The sequence below is a fragment of the Scylla paramamosain genome, chromosome 20 (assembly GCF_035594125.1).
Source record: "Scylla paramamosain isolate STU-SP2022 chromosome 20, ASM3559412v1, whole genome shotgun sequence".
Classification (NCBI taxonomy): domain Eukaryota; kingdom Metazoa; phylum Arthropoda; class Malacostraca; order Decapoda; family Portunidae; genus Scylla; species Scylla paramamosain.
The window spans coordinates 22,413,995-22,431,494 of NC_087170.1; the positions used below are offsets into that span (position 1 = coordinate 22,413,995).

General features: G+C 48.9%; 2 protein-coding genes across 20 annotated transcripts in view; both read right to left on the reverse strand.

Moving 5' to 3' along the window:
* The window catches only part of LOC135110652 (uncharacterized), a 205,615-nt gene extending 202,351 nt beyond the window's left edge, over nucleotides 1–3,264 (reverse strand). For 2 of the 7 annotated variants that reach the window (XM_064023204.1, XM_064023203.1), the window contains exon 1: nucleotides 2,980–3,259. In XM_064023204.1, coding sequence (XP_063879274.1) covers nucleotides 2,980–3,029 — 50 coding nt within the window. In that variant the 5' untranslated portion in view covers nucleotides 3,030–3,259. Of the gene's footprint in view, nucleotides 1–2,979 lie in introns of all 7 variants that reach the window. The other 5 variants (XM_064023202.1, XM_064023200.1, XM_064023205.1 and 2 more) reach the window with 4 other exon arrangements.
* Nucleotides 3,265–4,358: 1,094 nt separating this feature from the next.
* LOC135110655 (zinc finger protein basonuclin-2-like) overlaps nucleotides 4,359–17,500 on the reverse strand; it is a 399,181-nt gene continuing 386,039 nt past the window's right edge. For all 13 annotated transcript variants that reach the window (XM_064023218.1, XM_064023217.1, XM_064023216.1 and 10 more), the window contains one exon: nucleotides 4,359–10,017. In XM_064023218.1, coding sequence (XP_063879288.1) covers nucleotides 6,511–10,017 — 3,507 coding nt within the window. In that variant the 3' untranslated portion in view covers nucleotides 4,359–6,510. The remainder of the gene's footprint in view (nucleotides 10,018–17,500) is intronic.

A 17,500-nucleotide genomic window follows, 5' to 3' on the forward strand; every position in this document is an offset into this window, starting at 1 on the left:
GGATTGTTTTGGCATTTATCATATGAAAGATATAAGAAAAATGTAGCAAGTTATAATATAGAACTGTCAGCACAGGTTGTATAGCGGGGTAGTGCGCGCGCCACGGGGGTGAGGGTGCAGTGTTGTTACCACCACCACCACCACCACCACCATCACCACTATTTTCATTATTATTACTCAGGTTGGAATCTTTTGATATCTGATTTATCACTAGAAAATTAAAACAAGTTAGAATATATGATAAAATTCACTCTAGCTGTTCTTCTTCCTCGATATTATAATAATTTTGTAATTTGATTTATTTTCATCGTTTAGGATTGTTTTGGGATTCGATTTATTTTGATATTATAATTAACGTGCAATAAGATTTAGTCTAGCAATTATCACTCTCAACTTTATACGTGACACGGAGTTGCTAGTAAGATTAACCCAATTTTTCAAAAGGCAGAGAGATTATCAACGCTTTTTCCTCACTGATATACAACCCTTGTCAAAACTACCACTAGAATCCTGCAGGCGCCCTTGAAGACACCAGTACCTTCCACTAGAGCATGTTAACAGTGATCGTGGCAAGATGGCGAAATGCTCCAGAATATGTCCCTTAGTTTTCCTTTGCTCTTCCCGCCTCCCACAAATTTCTGCCACTACCGTTTCGCCAGCAGACCACAAACTCACAGTACCAAACACTGCGTTACTTTTATATGTTAGTGTCATACCACACATCCGTTTTGTTCCTCCACACACACACTCACACATACACTCACACACACACACACACATGCAGGCAAGCAAGGGAGGGAAGAAGGCGGAGCGTGTTTCAAACAATCCACCCAGTACTTTTTTTTATATCATTATTATTCTTGTTCCTCTCTCGTCTCTGTAGCGGATCGGACGAGTTTTTGCCTCACATGGAACTGTAATTTTTGTTGGTTCCCTGCTGAGCCGCCGCCGCCACCGCCACCACCGCCACCACCAGCTCCACCACCTTTCTGTCCCGTCTCGCCCTCGGGTCTTGAAAATTCGACGAATCCTGTTACTTAGCTGGGGATGCGTGTGTGTGTGTGTGTGTGTGTGTGTGTGTGTGTGTGTGTGTGTGTGTGTGTGTATCAGTCAGTCCGTCCGTCAAGGTCTTGAGAGAGAGAGAGAGAGAGAGAGAGAGAGAGAGAGAGAGAGAGAGAGAGAGAGAGAGAGAGAGAGAGAGAGAGAGAGAGAGAGAGAGAGAGAGAGATTCAGTACCTAAGGAATGATAATTTTAGATACAGTGATGAATATGGTTAAGGACGTATACACACACACACACACACACACACACACACACACACGCTCATACGGTGCATACCCATACAACTATGCAAGTCTGTGTGAATGCGTGAAGGGCCATGAGAGTGTGTGTGTGTGTGTGTGTGTGTGTGGGCTAGTGTCAAAATTTATATGACAATTTACTCAATTATACAATTAATTCTCTCTCTCTCTCTCTCTCTCTCTCTCTCTCTCTCTCTCTCTCTCTCTCTCTACGTATGTATGGATACTGTCAATTCAGTTAATTACACTTTCATCACACTCACACACACACACACACACACACACACACACACACACACACACACACACACACATTCCATAAATCTCAAAACGCCATACTTTCATCCTTTTCCTCCTTCACGCCTCCTCTCCGTTTCCCTCTTCCTCTTCCTCCTCCTCCTCCTCCTCCTCCTCCTCCTTTTATCCACCTCATCTTAATCGCTACTCGTTCTATTATCTGATCATCATCGCTTCTGAGAGAGAGGCAGTAACGACGCCTTCTTCCTCTTCCTCCTCCTCCTCCTCCTCCTCCTCTCCCATTCATATTTATCCCCTTTTTCCTCTTTCCCCAACCTCTACAATCACTCGGTCTGGGAGGGAGATGAAGAGGAAGAAAAGGGAATAAATTAATGTGTATGTGGTGTGTACTGGAAGAAAAGAGAGTGACAGGAGGAAAGGTAGAAGAGGAGAGAGATGGGAGAAGTAAGGGAGTGATGGAGACACAAGGTGAGAGGGGAGGGAGTGTTAAAAGTGTAGCTGTAACTGACCAAGGAAGAAGGGGGAGGGAGAGGGAAGGGGGAGGAAGGAGAGGAGACGGGAGGGAGAAATGCAAGGAGAGGAGAGGTAAGGAATGGGGGAGGAGAGGGAGATGATGGTGATGGAGTAAGGAAAAGACGGTGGAAGAAGCGTAAGGATTGATAATTGGGGAACAGGTGAAGAAAACAAGAGGAAATAGGGAAGAAACAAAGATATTTAAGAGATAGTATATAAAATGAGAGAGAGAGAGAGAGAGAGAGAGAGAGAGAGAGAGAGAGAGAGAGAGAGAGAGAGAGAGAGAGAGAGTGTGTGATGGTGGAGAGTTGGATAGGCGAAGGAGAGAACAAGCGAGGCGTGAGGCAAGGAGCAGGTAGGAGCAGAGGGGACAGGGGGAGTGGGAGAGGACGAGGGCGTGAAGGGGACGAGGGTAGCGGCGGGGGAGAGAGAGGGGAAGGGTGTGGCGTGGTTAAGGTGGAGGGGGGTGAGGGGCAGAGCGTGACTCGCCCGGCATTGACAACACTCGCACTTCCAAATGTATAAATTAAACCAACAAGTCAAGTACATACGTCTCTCTCTCTCTCTCTCTCTCTCTCTCTCTCTCTCTCTCTCTCTCTCTCTCTCTCTCTCTCTCTCTAACCACTCGTTAACCGTTCTGAAATCACACAAGTAAATCAACAGCAAACATTATTATTATTACGTATTATTATCTTAAACACCTAACCTGAAATGTAACTCTATAAATGAGAAAAAAAAAAAAAAAAAGCTACACCACCACCATCACCACCATCATCCACGAAAACCATACACACACACACACACACACACACACACAGTCATAAAAAAGGAACCCGGAAAACACACTGGAACATCACAGGGCTTACTAGTCACTCAGGGGTACATAGTGATAATACATGACCTTACCTGGGGGGACTGGGAGAGGGCAGGTGACTCCCAGGAAGACCGCAGCACATCCACTCTCAGCACAGGTCAAGGCCACGCTGGCAGGAGGCGTGGGCGCGTGGGCTGTCTGGAGGCGATGAGTAGTGTGCCCAAAAAGGTTGATTCTGTTTTTTTATACCTTTTTTTCTGATATCTACAGTACCTCACGTTTCCAGGCTATCGTGGTACATCTGTGGTATTATTCTTAATATTCCTTGGTGGTGCACGTCCTGGTTCTAGTCCTGTGTTGCTGTAGCGGAGTGCAAGATGTTATGAGGGTATCTCGTGTTTATTCGGTAATCGTCGTACCTTGTCATACCTTGTCAATCTGCGCATACCCTCTTCCCTGCCCTGTTGTGACGTAATCTCTCGCTGGTGATGTAATAGATATGTACTTAGTGATCTTTTTTATGAAGTGTTCTTAGGCTATATGAGTGAATGGTCTTTTTTTTGCGTATTTGTTAGGTAATCGTTGTACGCCGTCATACCTTGAGGAATTGCGCATGTACTCTCCCGTGCCCTCTCCTGACGTAATTAATCGTTGCTGATGCAATAGTTATCTATTCAGTGGTGTTTTTATGAAGTGTTCTTAGCCTACATGTGTGTGAATGATCTGTTCTCAATAGCTACGTCTTGTTTTGAAGTTTATTTAGCAACATTTAGTCAGTGAAGGTTTCTCTTGGTTTACTTGATGCGAGTGACGATGTGCTTAGCTTAGCTTGGTGTGTGCGTGTGTGTGTGTGTGTTCGCCACCGTCTGCTACTTTGTCTGGTGTTTGAAATATTGATATTAAACAAGAGCTTGATAAGCAACTGATAAGCTTCATACAGAGACCTGCACTCAGACGAAAGAGAGAAAAAAATAAAAGTAGGAAAATGCTGCCCATGACTTTACACTTGCTTAACACAGTGTTGCCTCCGCTTGTTTATGACGTAGCAAATTATAAGTTCTTTATTTACTTCTTTCGGGAAAATTTCTCTGGCTTGTTTATCCATGACTGACAGACAGAAACGTGTGTTAGGGAAATGACTGGGCAGCCAAATAAAGTTTATCAAAGACCAGTCAATCAATGCCTAGTATAAGATTGCAAGATATTACGCTCTTACTAAGGAACTAAACACTGGATAGCGATGTACATTCAATATACAGTTACGAAAGAAAGGATGATCCAATCTTATGATAATGATGAGTAGTAATAGTAGTAGTAGTAATAGTAGTAGTAGTAGTAGTTGCTGTTGTTGCTGTCGTTGCTCCACTACTAATAATAATACTAATACTAATACTTCTACTGATAATAACTTCAAGTAACCTTTTTTTCCCACTCTCCCTGAAGCAATGGGTAGAAAAGAGAAACACAAGGCCACATATAACCAGATTTATTAACAAGGACTGCTACAGTTTTCTCCACAATATTCTAACAACGAGCTTTGTTCTTGAAATCGCCACCATGATAATTTACAATATCAGAGAGAGAGAGAGAGAGAGAGAGAGAGAGAGAGAGAGAGAGAGAGAGAGAGAGAGAGACGGACAGACAGACAGACATCTTCTTGACCTCTGACTGATCATTTTGGGAGGTCACCAGGTCAATTTCACGGGTGCGAGGAGGGAGGAGGAGGAGGAGGAGGAGGAGGAGGAGGAGGAGGAGGAGGAGGAGGAGGAGGAGGATGAGGAGGAGGACTTGTGTAAATGGAAAAAAAATGCGGACTCTATATTAGTAAAGGAAAGGAGGGAGGGAAGGTGAGGAGTCAAGACTGTACGAGACAAAACAATAAAAAAAAGAAAAAGAAAAACGTAGAAATGGAAGAAATACAAAAAGAGTGGGGAAAAATTTGTAATGGAAGGAGAGAGAGAGAGAGAGAGAGAGAGAGAGAGAGAGAGAGAGAGAGAGAGAGAGAGAGAGAGAGAGAGAGAGAGAGAGAGAGAGAGAGAAAGCACGTCAGCTGACCCGACTGGACCGCTAGCTTTATGGAAGGCTAAGCTCTCATTTTCTCTCATTAATTTTTTTTTTTCGGTTTTATACAATATACCTCCTCCTCCTCCTCCTCCTCCTCCTCCTCCCGCGCTGGCTGATGGAGAGAGAGATCGCTCTATAAACTATAAAAATCTTAACCCTTCGCAAACCTTACATTATGTGACTAAATTACAAATATATAAGTAAAAAAGATTCTGTACCGGTCCAGGTTTGACTGGTTACTGGGTTAAGACAGAAGCAGAGAGAGAGAGAGAGAGAGAGAGAGAGAGAGAGAGAGAGAGAGAGAGAGAGAGAGAGAGAGAGAGAGAGAGAGAGAGAGAGAGAGAGAGAGACTAACTATATCAAATGATGCACCGTCTCGTTTAGCAAAGTGATAACGACTCGGCTTTAATCACCAGGAGGAGTCGTAACGAGAGGTCATCGTGGTCGTCGCCGCCATCACCACCACTCGCCGCTGCCAGTCGGAGGAGAAACAGGCAACGTAACGCAAAGGGAACATAAAGATCAGACATTCTTTGGCTAATTTCACACTGATGATTGTCTTGTCATCTGTCTCTTGAGAGATAGGAAAATCGGATAGATAGGTGGACAGACAGGATAGATAGGTAGACAGACTGATAGATCCAGACAGATGTAATAGGTATAGACACGGAGAAGTAGGAAGAAATATGATGGAAAATTCAAAAGAGAGAGCAGGTGGACTAGAGTGAGGGACAGAAGGGCCTAAATGGAGGCCGCCTTCCAGGGTGCCCCAGACCCCCCGCCCCCTGCGGCGCCACCCACCACCCCGCGGCCGCGCAACGCACCGGGACTCGGCGAGGGGCGTACATTCCCTCGTGGGCGCCGGCCGCGGGTGGTGGGGGGCGCCGTCTGGGCGACCACACGGGAGGAAGAGTGAACTTATCAACCAAATTGTACGTAACTCGAGACATGGATGTGCCAACTAAAATATAGCACCATTACAGAGATGACAGAGGAAGTCACAGTATAAAACCCACATTTATAGCAATGGATGAACCAAAAAAAAAGTAATCAGTTTTACAAATACACAAAATAAATGAACACTGACTCTTGGATACCAATTCGTTGGTATGCAAAAACGATTCACAAAGAATCCTGAGAACATTAATGCAGCTCTAAGTTGTTCAGCGTTAAGACGGCTCACAGCACCTCGACCACGGGCGCGAGTCTGTCCGGCGCCTCGGCCAGTCACTAGGGCGCGGCGCTGCAGCGGCCTGGGGCAGGCCACGGAGAGGTTTCTGAGACCTGCATTCCCAGGCCGGGAATCCCACAGGCCTAGCGGAACGTGGGTGGGCAGCGTCCGGGAGGGGGGAGCGGGGCGCACGACACAGCAAGCAGCGAGTGACCTCAGGGCCGCCGGAGCCGGGCCATGTACACGCGGGCCACAGTGGCCGCTCTAACACCACTACGTATAAATAAGACGTGAAACATTGGCACATTTATACATTTATACAGCGGGGGAGAGGTCTGGGGGGTAGTCCGTGGGGACACCGCCGCAGGGTACACGAGAGACGAAGTCATCACGTCGTCCCTGTCGCCGCGCCCTCTGGCGTGTGCTGGTGAAGGGCCTCGTTGAGGGAGTGGGTGTTACGCTTGCGGCGCGAGCTGAACACTTTGTTGCAGCCGCTCACGGTGCATCGGAACATTTCGGCGGCGTGCGCCTCGTCATAGTGACTCTTGAGGCCTATACCGTCCTCGAAGGTCTTGTGACAAAATTTACAGGGCATGTTGCCCTCGCGGTCTGGCGTGGGCAGGTCGTCCTCCAGGTTGTACACCCACTCATGCTCGACAATTTCATCTGCAAAACTGCCGGTGGAGGAAGAAGAGGTGGTGGTGGTGGTGGTGGTAGTGGCGATGGTTGTGGTGGGGGCGGAAGGCTCCTCGGGCTGGGGAGGAGGTGAGGAGGCCTCGCAGATGGGAGGGCCTGTGGTGGAAGTCGTGGTGGTGGTGGTGGGAGTGGTGGACTGGGGCGAGGGCGTGCCGGAGCGGTCTTTCCTCTCTGTGCCAGGCAAGTTGTTATTCGCCGCGAAGTGAGGAAGTAGATTAGGAAGGAAAAAGTGAGGCGGCGGGTGGGTGGGCGGAAGGCCTCCTCCTCCACTGCCATTACTCCCGTTGCCGTCTCCACCACCAGCACCACCGGGTCCACGATCGCCATTAAACAGTGACTCCGCTAACGAAGTCGGGATGTGGGCCTTAAGAGCCTCCAGGCCCAGCGGGAGGCCACTTGGGTCGGAATAGAGGCGTGCCAGCAGCTCGGGGTTGAGTGCGGGGTTGAAAGGCAGGCCGGGGAAAGTGAGCGATGGGAAGCCTGGGCCGTCCGCCGAGGTGGAGAGCAGTTTCCGGTGGAGGTTGAGGTTGGATGAGTGCCTGTCCCGACTCCTCTTGGAGGGGAAGGCGGCATTGCATCCCTCCACCGTGCACTTGTGCATCAGCTTGAGGTGCACGTTCTGGTAGTGCGTTTTCACTCCGAAGTGATTCTGGAATATTTTCCCGCACGCGATGCATCGACGAGGATTCTCCTTGTCGATGGGGATGTTGAGGCTGCTCAGAAACCCACCCTCGCCAAACTGAAACGCCCCGTCGGAGTCCTCGGAGGGCGAGCCTGGGTTCGAGTCCCTCTCGCTGTCTCGGTCACTCGGCCTGGGACTCGAAGAGCTGACGCCGTTGCCCGAGGGCGCCATCTGGAGGCCGAGTGACGCCGACGCGTTTGGGGGCAACGCGCCGGCAAGGTGAGCGAAGTGGCCCCTGGAGAGGTCCTCCAGGTGCCGCAGTGCGTTGGACGTGTCCACTGTCTCGTCAAAGCTACTTGACGATACTTTGCGGGTACTTCCGTCCGAGTCTTTGTCGTTTTTTGATTTGTCGCCGCCTGAGTGGAGAGATGAGCCCTCCTTCACTGTATCATCGGTGTCGTCGTCATCATCACTCATAGCATCCAACTCCTTGTCTTCATTCTTGTCATCCTCAGAATCTTTTGCATCTATGTCGTCTAGGTCGTCGTCGTTATCGTCATCGTCGTCGTCATCGGTTGAGATCAAATCATCGTCCTCCAGTCTGAAGGCAAACTTGGTAGGGTTTTGACTCTTCCGTTTTCTTTTGTTAGCAGAAGGCGAGGCGGCTGTGCCTTCGCCCTTCATACTCTGGGCGTCTACACTCATGCTATCGTCGTCCACATCAGCGTCCAGATTGTTATTGGAGTGGTAATCGTCATCGCTTCGCCCGCGCTTCTGGTCACTGTTTTCTGAATTCATCCTGTCTCCAATAATGTCATCTCCCATCAGGCCACTGTGATGGAGGCCGTAGTCACCGCGCCAGAGGCCCTCGTCGCGGCTCCTCATGGTCAGGTCCAGCGAGCTCTTCCCCATTGCCTGCTGCATCTCCAGTGTGCGTCGCTGCAATTCCAACGTCTGCTTGTGCAAGTCCTCGGTGGCAGAGGCCGAGGGTGGGATGAAGGGCAGTCCTGTCAGAGGATTGATGCCGCCGAACTGCCCGGGGAAGGAGCCAAGTGGAGGGAAACCAGCGGGCGGCTGGAAGCCCGGGGCTGTCAGATGTGGAGGGATCACCGGGTGTGCAGCGCTGGTGCGGCCGTCGTGCGGAGATATCTTGCGGCGCACGTGCGGCGTGTGCAGCTTTGGGTTGGGGTTGGCAGAGTGTCGGTTACGGGATCGACGTGAACTGAACATCATGTTGCAGCCTTCCACAGTACACTTGTGCATTTCGCGGAGGTGAACCGCCGAGAAGTGGATCTTTAGGGCTCCCTTGTCGCAGAAAGTCTTCAGGCAGACGTTGCATTGTACCCGCTTCTTGCCCGTCACGGGGTTGATGAGCGATGTGCCCAGGTTGATAGGGTTCCAGGACCGTTTTCCCGGATTGTTACCACACCCAGGGGACTGTGGTCGAGGAGGCATGGGGAGGGTGGTTGGCGTGGAGCTGGTGGCCACAGTGGTGGATGTTGTAGATAAATTAAGGGCAGTGGTTGAAGAAGAAAAGGATATATCATCATCGTCGCTAGTGTAGTCGGTGGGCGGGTCACTGTTGATAGAAACAGGCGTTGGTGGGGGAGGCTGTCCTGCAGAGGCAGCAAGGGGTGTGACTGTGCCGCTGCTGCTGTTCACCTGCACACCTCCACCGCTGCTGGCTGGGCTCGTCACGCCGCCCCCTCTCCCGCCATGTGACAGGGAGGGCTCACCCCTTCCTGCTGGGCTGGGACTCTGCCGCTCCTTCCGTATGTCATAGGGCTGCATGCTCTGCAGCCGATTGAGCGGGGAGCCACCGATAGGGCTGGTGGGGGAACCGAAGCTGTTTGGGAGTGAGCCATTTGGGGAAATGTTGGGGAGCGAGACGGGCGGTACAGGCAGACGCAGCATAGACAGCGCAGAGGAAGCCAGCTGCGGGTTCGCCAGCAGGGACGTGGCCAGTGAAGGATTGGCCACGGCCAGCAAGTTGGAAGCGAGGGATGCCGCAGACAGAGGTGGCGGCGCGGGAGGCAGCCCCGGAGGGCCGGTGGGAGGAGGCGGCCGCAGGAGGGAGCTATGGTCCCCTCGCATGAACGGGCTGAATAACATGTTAGTTCTCTCCAAAAACTTCTTGATTTCAGGATCCATCTTGGCCAGATCTGGCTGGTGGGGATGGTGGGGTGGCGGGTGATGGTGGGACGGCTGTGAGCGAGGGGGCTCCTCCCGCTGTCCCTCATCTCGCCGCAGTTCGTCCCTAAAGTCTCTGACGGGGTCCCTGTCCCTAAGGTCCCTTAGGTCCCTGTGCGCATCTCGATGCAGGTCACGAAGAGGATCTCGATGCGTTTCGCGGTGAAGGTCCCGCAGAGATTCCCTGTGGGATTCCCTGTCCCTCAGCGGATCACGGTGGTCCCTGAGGGGGGGCAAGTGGTCGGGGCGCGGCGAGGAGCCATCGTGCTGCAGCAGCTGTTGGGCGATGGCGCGCGTCTCCCCGAACCTGAGGAACTGGCGCAGCACCAGCGTCTCCTCCTCGGGGCTCATCATGTGCCAGCTGTGGAGGACGTTGCCTTGCCGGTCCTGGCAGGGCGAGGGCAGCATTAGTATGCGAGAAACTGGTGGCTTCACACACACACACACACACACACACACACACACACACACACACACACACACACACACACAAACAGTAATAATAATAATAATAATAATAATAATAACAATAACAATAATAATAATAATAATAATAATAATAATAATGATAACAACAACAACAATAATAATAGTAATAATAGTGCCAAATAGCGTTTCTTCTGCATAATATTTACCACCAATTAGTATAAAAACATCAAAGCTTTTCCCCTATAACTTCAATTCCTTTTCATTTCATTTAACAACCCTCCTCCTTCTCCTCCTCCTCCAACCCTTCCACCACCTCCTCTCACGCTACCGCCACAAGACTCTAAATTACACCATAATAACACAACCCATTATATCTCTCTTTTAAAAACAAGTTCCTATAAATTATCACCATTTAGTATCCTTATCATCATCCCTCCCCACTCCCCTTAATTCCCCTTCCTCTTCCACCATCCCTTCTCCTCCTCCATCACTAGTTTCCTTCTCTGCCTCTCCATAATCCCAATCCTTCTCTCTTCCTCTCGGTCTCTTTCCTTCATCAGCTCCCGTTCTCCTCATTTTCCCTTCTTTCCATCATCCTCAACAATCCCCCGCCTCTCTTCCTTCATCCCATAATTCCCACTGGAGTGTTGGCTATGCGACGCTCCACAGTATATATTTATTTCTCCGGATGCTCGAATATCCGGGTTAAATTATCCGCTAGGCAAATTGATGTTTCCGGATCATCAGTAGCGACGAGAACAACAGACCGGCGTGTGCGTGTGATGATGGTGGTGGTGGTGGTGGTGGTGGAGATGAGGTAGTAGTAGTGGTAGTAGTGATGGCAGTGGTGATAACATAAGTAATATTCATTGTTCCACATTAGCATCTGCAGCAGTAGCAGTAACACCACCATCACTATCAGTAGTAGTGGTAGCAGCAATGGTGGTGGGAGCAATGACTCAAAACAATGAAGAATAAAATAATAATAATAATAATAACAATAACATCAAAAACAAGGACATCAACAGTGACAATAAAGCACCGGGAGCTGGAAGGAAGGTTATTTTTTAGCACAGCGGGGGCGTGTTGCTATCACGATCATTACAATACCATTATCTATACGCGCTGCTCCCGCCACTCTCTGATGGGAGGAAAAGACGAACCATTATGATGCTGGAGGAGGAAAAAGGAAAAATATATCACAGTGGAAGGACAATTTTTTGAGGCTAAAAGGAATGATTTTGTGCATAAAGAATGGATAAGGAAGAACAAGACGTGCAGGAAGAGAAGAATAGAAGAAAAATAAACAATTACTTGGCAAGAAGGAAAAGAGAAGGAGGAGGAATATAATGAGAGGGGACACAGGTAAAACGAAAAGGAGGAGGAGGAGGAGGAGGAGGAGGAGGAGGAGGAGGAGGAGGAGGAGGACTGGCTACCTGTCGTCACCGTCACAGTGTCAACAATCATCGTGGTGCAAGTCATCCGTTCGAACCCCGGCCAGGCGTACCAACCCTCCCTCTGTCCTCCTCCTCCTTCTTCTCATCCTTCTCTTCCTGCTCCTCTTCCTTGACTTTTTTTTTTTTTTTATCCTTTAGTACCACTACCATATTTTTTTCTCCTCCAACATCATCTCCTCCTCTTCTTCCTCCTCTTCTTATTTCTGCTTTATCATCTACCTCATCATCATCTCAATATAACATTTATCTGTGACCACGATATATTTTCTGCCTCTTCTTCCTCATTTTCTCTCTTTTTTTTTTTTTTATATTCTAGTCGCTCATCTCCTCTTCGTCATCCACATAGCCCTTCGTTCTCCGACCCAACCTGTTTTCAATATTTCTGTCCCAACCTATCCTTTGCAAAATGATCCCCCCAAACTTCACATCCTTCGAATTTTCAGCAGCGATATCTACAGAATTTTCTCTTTCGATCAATATTCAGCCCGGGAGAAAATTTTTAATAACGAGAACGAAAACAAAAATTCAGGGATCATCGTATCCAATCTTGAGAAGAAGCTGAGTGTGTGTGTGTGTGTGTGTGTGTGTGTGTGTGTGTGTGTGTGTGTGTGTGTGTGTGTGTGTGTGTGTGTGTGTGTGTGTGTGTGTGTGACTTTTCTGTTTTGAGGGCTATCTCTTACCTCTTCTCATTCCTTCAGTTATCACCACAAGATCGGAGAACAATCGGGACAAAGGACAATATATTAATCAATAAATGCATCCCCCAAAAATAAATAGATAAATGAATAAAAAATAAATAAATGAATAAAAACCAACGTAATCAAGAAGCAACAGCAACAAAAAACGGGGCAAATTCTTTATCACCAATAATAACTACACAACCACCACCACCACCACCACCACCACCACCACCACCTCCCGTCACAGCGTCCCTCGTCTCCACTAATGGGTGACAAATGGGCAGCTTCCACCCACAGCCACCATGTTAGCGACAATTAGAACGACGCGTGACTCCGGGTGGCTCCGGGGACCTATTAGTCTTGATTACAGGTGACTCCCGGGCGTTATTACCTGGCGATCTCTCTCTCTCTCTCTCTCTCTCTCTCTCTCTCTCTCTCTGGATGTGGATTAATGAAACGTGCTGTCTTTACTCATTCACCGTGTGTGTGTGTGTGTGTGTGTGTGTGTGTGTGTGTGTGTGTGTGTGTGTGTGTGTGTGTGTGTGTGTGTGTGTGTGTGTGTGTGTGTGTGTGTGTGTGTGTGTGAATGCGTTATCACCCAAGCATTTTCATATCTACGTACTTGTTTGCAGCTGAATTTAGAACACTGACATTGTACTATTGCGTAAGTCATCCCCTGCCTCTCCTCTCCTCCTCCTCTTCCTCCTCCAGTGTGACTTCTATTAAAAACTTGAGATATTACACGGAGAACGAAATATCAACAAGACACGCCATTCTTTCTTCTTTTTTTCACTCCCGATCATGTTTGCTAAGAAGTGATATGGCGCAAGAGGCTCATTCACTTTGATGTTAATGGTGGAAAGTGTTGTGGTGAGATTGGCAAAGGTGCTGTCTATTGTGATGACTGGGAGGAGGAGGAGGAGGAGGAGGAGGAGGAGAGAGAGAGAGTGAAAGAGGCGCTGAAATATTCTACGTAGGATCTTAAGTGAAATTTTTGGAAAGTGTAAGAAGGAATAAGGTTGACGCGTGAAAAAGGTGCGGATGGTGAAAGCAATAAACGAGAAGAAAAAAAAGAGAAAAGAAAAAGGAAAACAACAAAAGATCAAACATAATGCTACATACGGAGAAGAAACCGATAACGAAGAAAAAAATCCACAAAAATCAAAGATGGTGAAAGGCTGAAAGAGAGAAAGTAAGAAAATAAGCGAAGAAAGGAACAGAGAAATAGGATTCTGGATAGTGGAAGGGGGAAGGGAGAGAGAGGGAAGAGAATATAAGGAAAACGAAGGGAGGGGAGAAAAGGGGAAGGGAAAAGAAGGGACTGTAGAGAGAAAACGGAAGAGAAGATAAAGGAAGCAAAGAAGAGAGAAAAGGGAAGGGAAGAGAAGCCAAAAGAAAGGAAGGTATGGGAAGGGAGTACATGAAAAGGGAAAGGTAGGGAAGTGAAGGGGAAAGTAGGCGCAGCACATTTTACGGTTTAAGATTAACATTTGATGAAGTAGCGGCCGCCAGCCTCCCAGGTAAAACAGGCTAATTAGATGTGTGACAGGTAACAGGTCTCATTATGCCCAACACACCTGCGCTTGACGGACTGATACACCTCCTCCCCCCCTCTCTCTCTCTCTCTCTCTCTCTCTCTCTCTCTCTCTCTCTCTCTCTCTCTCTCTCTCTCTCTCTCTCTCTCTCTCTCTCTCTCACCACACCCATGCACTTGAGACACAATTCTGTAAAAATTTATGATAATTGTCAACAAAAAAGAGAGAGAGAGGCACATACCTGACCACAACTCCCTCCCCCCTCCTCCCCTACCAATCCACCCACACCTATCTCCCCTACTTCCCCCCACCGTCCACTGCCCATTGCCACCACCGCTCGCAGCCTCCTCCCCAGTCCCCAGCCCCCAACCCGCCCCCTCACCCACACCCACGCACAAAGAAATAACAAGAAAGGTTCCCGGGTCAGGCACACCACAGCTGCCTAGGGAGACTGTGAGTGACCGGACAATTAACACACAGGGGACGCTCGGGTGAAAGTCAGAGGCCCGCTTCCTCCCTCCCTCCCTCCCCACTTCCCTCCAGCTTGTCTGCCTTGAGCTGTGTGTGTGTGTGTGTGTGTGTGTGTGTGTGTGTGTGTGTGTGTGTGTGTGTGTGTGTGTGTGTGTGTGTTGCAACCCTGTACGTAAATGACCTTGAAAACGTCAGCCAAAAACATGACCTACTCCAGTCTATTTAAATCCAACGAGGGTATTTCTTTTCCCTGTCCTTTCATTCAGCGACAGAGAGAGGGAGGGAGAGAGTGGCGGGCTCAGGTAAAGGACTTACTTATTCACTACACTCAGTCGTCTGCTGGCTTCCTTGTACTGCGGTTCCTCGTCCCGGCACAAGGCTGCACCGAGGCCACGCGACAGTAAAGTGTGTACCTGCGTTATGTAACGACCCACTTGTCTCGTCTTTACTCCTGCCTTGCCCTTTTATTACTGCCATAATCACTATATTAAACTCTTGCCTCACTGCCTTTCCGCTCCCCTACCATGTCTTACTGTGCCTCCCCCCACCTTTCTCATTCCTTCTCCCTCTCTGTCTCTCTCTCTCTCTCTCTCTCTCTCTTACTCCCTCCTGACCTCCCTTCCCGGACACCAACGAGCCAAGCAAGTAAAGGCGGTCGAGCTTCACTTCTCAAACGTCACAAAAAGAGATGAGGTCAACTGGACTCCGTCACTCACTCACACGCACACACACACACACACACACACACACACACACACACATCTCCCTCCCTCGCTCCTCCCGCTCTCTCTCTCTCTCTCTCTCTCTCTCTCTCTCTCTCTCTCTCTCTCTCTCTCTCTCTCTCTCTCTCTCTCTCTCTCTCTCTCTCTCTCTCTCTCTCTCATTTACTGGATCACAGAAGCCTGGAGATAAGCCGAAGAAACACGAGATATAATAGGATGCTGCAAGACACACTGGGCTTCGGATAATCACACACACACTCTGATGGGTGGCCGAGCAAATCAGAGCATGGGGTCCTTGGCCAAATAATCACACCGGGAGAATTTGACTCAAAGTTGCAACGGTAAATACCCAGAGCACACCTAGAGCACCTGCGACTCCCGGTACAGCCTTTAAGGTTACCGGTAATCAGTGAGACAGGTAAAAAAAAATAAATAAATAAAAAAAGGGTAAATAGTATGTGTTCTGAATACTAGGAAGGGAAGGGGGGAGAAGGAGATGAGAGGAAGACAGAGAGACAGGAATGAAGGAGAGAATGGGATGAGAGAAAGACAGGGAGAAAGGAATGAGAGAGAAAAGAAGACGAGAGGAGATGAGAGGAATAAAGCAGAGGAGATGAGAGGAAATGAGAGGGAGACACAGAAAGAGGAATGAAGGAGAGGAGATGAGAGATGAGAGGAAGACAGGACTGAGGCTGAGATGAGGGAGAGGCTGATAGCTGAGATGAGGTGAAGTGAGATGAGGTGCAGTGAGGCTGGAGTGTTGCTGTTCGTTCGTTTGTTGCCCAAGTCTCATTTCAGAAGGTGACTCATGTTTGTGGTGATATTCTTTGATTATTTTTTTCTCTTTTATGGTGCGTGTGGCATTACCAGACTTGTAATGATGAAATGACGCAAGGATGTGATGACTCCACACACACGTACGTACACGCCCTATTCTCTCTCTCTCTCTCTCTCTCTCTCTCTCTCTCTCTCTCTCTCTCTCTCTCTCTCTCTCTCAATATCAAACCTTCGTGATTACTACAATATTTTTTTCCTGCATTGCTTCAGGGGCAGGTGACCGTCATATTGAGAGAGAGAGAGAGAGAGAGAGAGAGAGAGAGAGAGAGAGAGAGAGAGAGAGAGAGAGAGAGAGAGAGAGAGAGGGGGGGGAGTTAAAACAAGCGGCACAACTCGGTCTCTCTTCCACACGCCAGCTCGTCTGTGATCCAAGTGTAATGATGACGCATGGGAAGTAAGTACATAGGGAGCAGGACCTTCCAGTCTCTCTCTCTCTCTCTCTCTCTCTCTCTCTCTCTCTCTCTCTCTCTCTCTCTCTCTCTCTCTCTCTCTGCCATTTTTTACCTAGACCTCAGCATTTACAGACATTTTCTCTTCTCCATCTAAAGTCAGTTTCGTAACATTTTTTTTTCTTATTCTTTGGTCTCCGCAACACACACACACACACACACACACACACACACAAGCGTCATGCGTGCCGGGAACAGGTTTATCTCCCACCGTCGGTTTGACAATATTATTATGAGTAACGGTGAAAACGACACTTGATGATACAAATAAGTAAAGCTTAAGTAAAAAGGGGGAAGCTTTAAGTATGCTTCACTTGGCGGTGTTTGAGATGAACTGAAGAAGGAGGGAAGGATGGAAGGAACGGAGGGAGGGAGGAGAGGAAGAAAAAACAGGTACGTTGACAAGTTATTAAGGCAATATATGAAGAGATGGAAGGAAAGGGCAAGAAAGGTGAGGGAGGGAGAGGATGAGAGAGAGAAAGAGCATGAGAGAGGGTAGTAAGAGTGCTAAGTGGCGGGTACATAGCCCTTAAAGTGTGTGGGAAACTTGTGAGAGGCCAGGAGCATAAGGAAGAGGCGGAGAGGACACGTGTGGGATGGGGAGAGGTGCGAGAGCTTGAACTGTCAGGGTGCCAGGCGCAGGTGTGGGTGTTGAGGTGCTGTACGTATTGAGTGATGAATTATTGCTGTGGATGCGAGTGGCAGCGTTGGCGTGGGTGTGGCGACAAGTGTAGAAGGAATAGACACTGGCTGACGTCACTGCGGAGGGGACAGAGGGGGAGGGGGAGGGAGGGATGACGGCAGGCTTAGGTGACGAGTGGTGATGTTCGCAGGTGTGCAGCTGGGTGGAGCTAAACAGGTGTGTGGCAGTAACATGACAGTGCTACTTTTGTTCGTCAGTCATAAATATTTTCCGACCAGCAAGCTACAATTCAGCCCAAGTCACTCCCCACAAAACACCTTGAACCACGTCCCTACACCACCTGAACACCAATCACTCCTCTATTCCACTCTCCTCAACCACCACCACTACCATCACCACCAGCCGCGTCCCACTCCACACCCAAGCCCTTACCACACGTTACCACATCACCTTCTAACAATTAACCACACCCTAACTTGCTCCACCAGAGAGAGAGAGAGAGAGAGAGAGAGAGAGAGAGAGAGAGAGAGAGAGAGAGAGAGAGAGAGAGAGAGAGAGAGAGAGAGAGAGAGAGAGAGAGAGAGAGAGAGAGAGAGAGAGAGAGAGAAACTAACTCCACCCTCGCACAGCACAAACTGGATGGTACT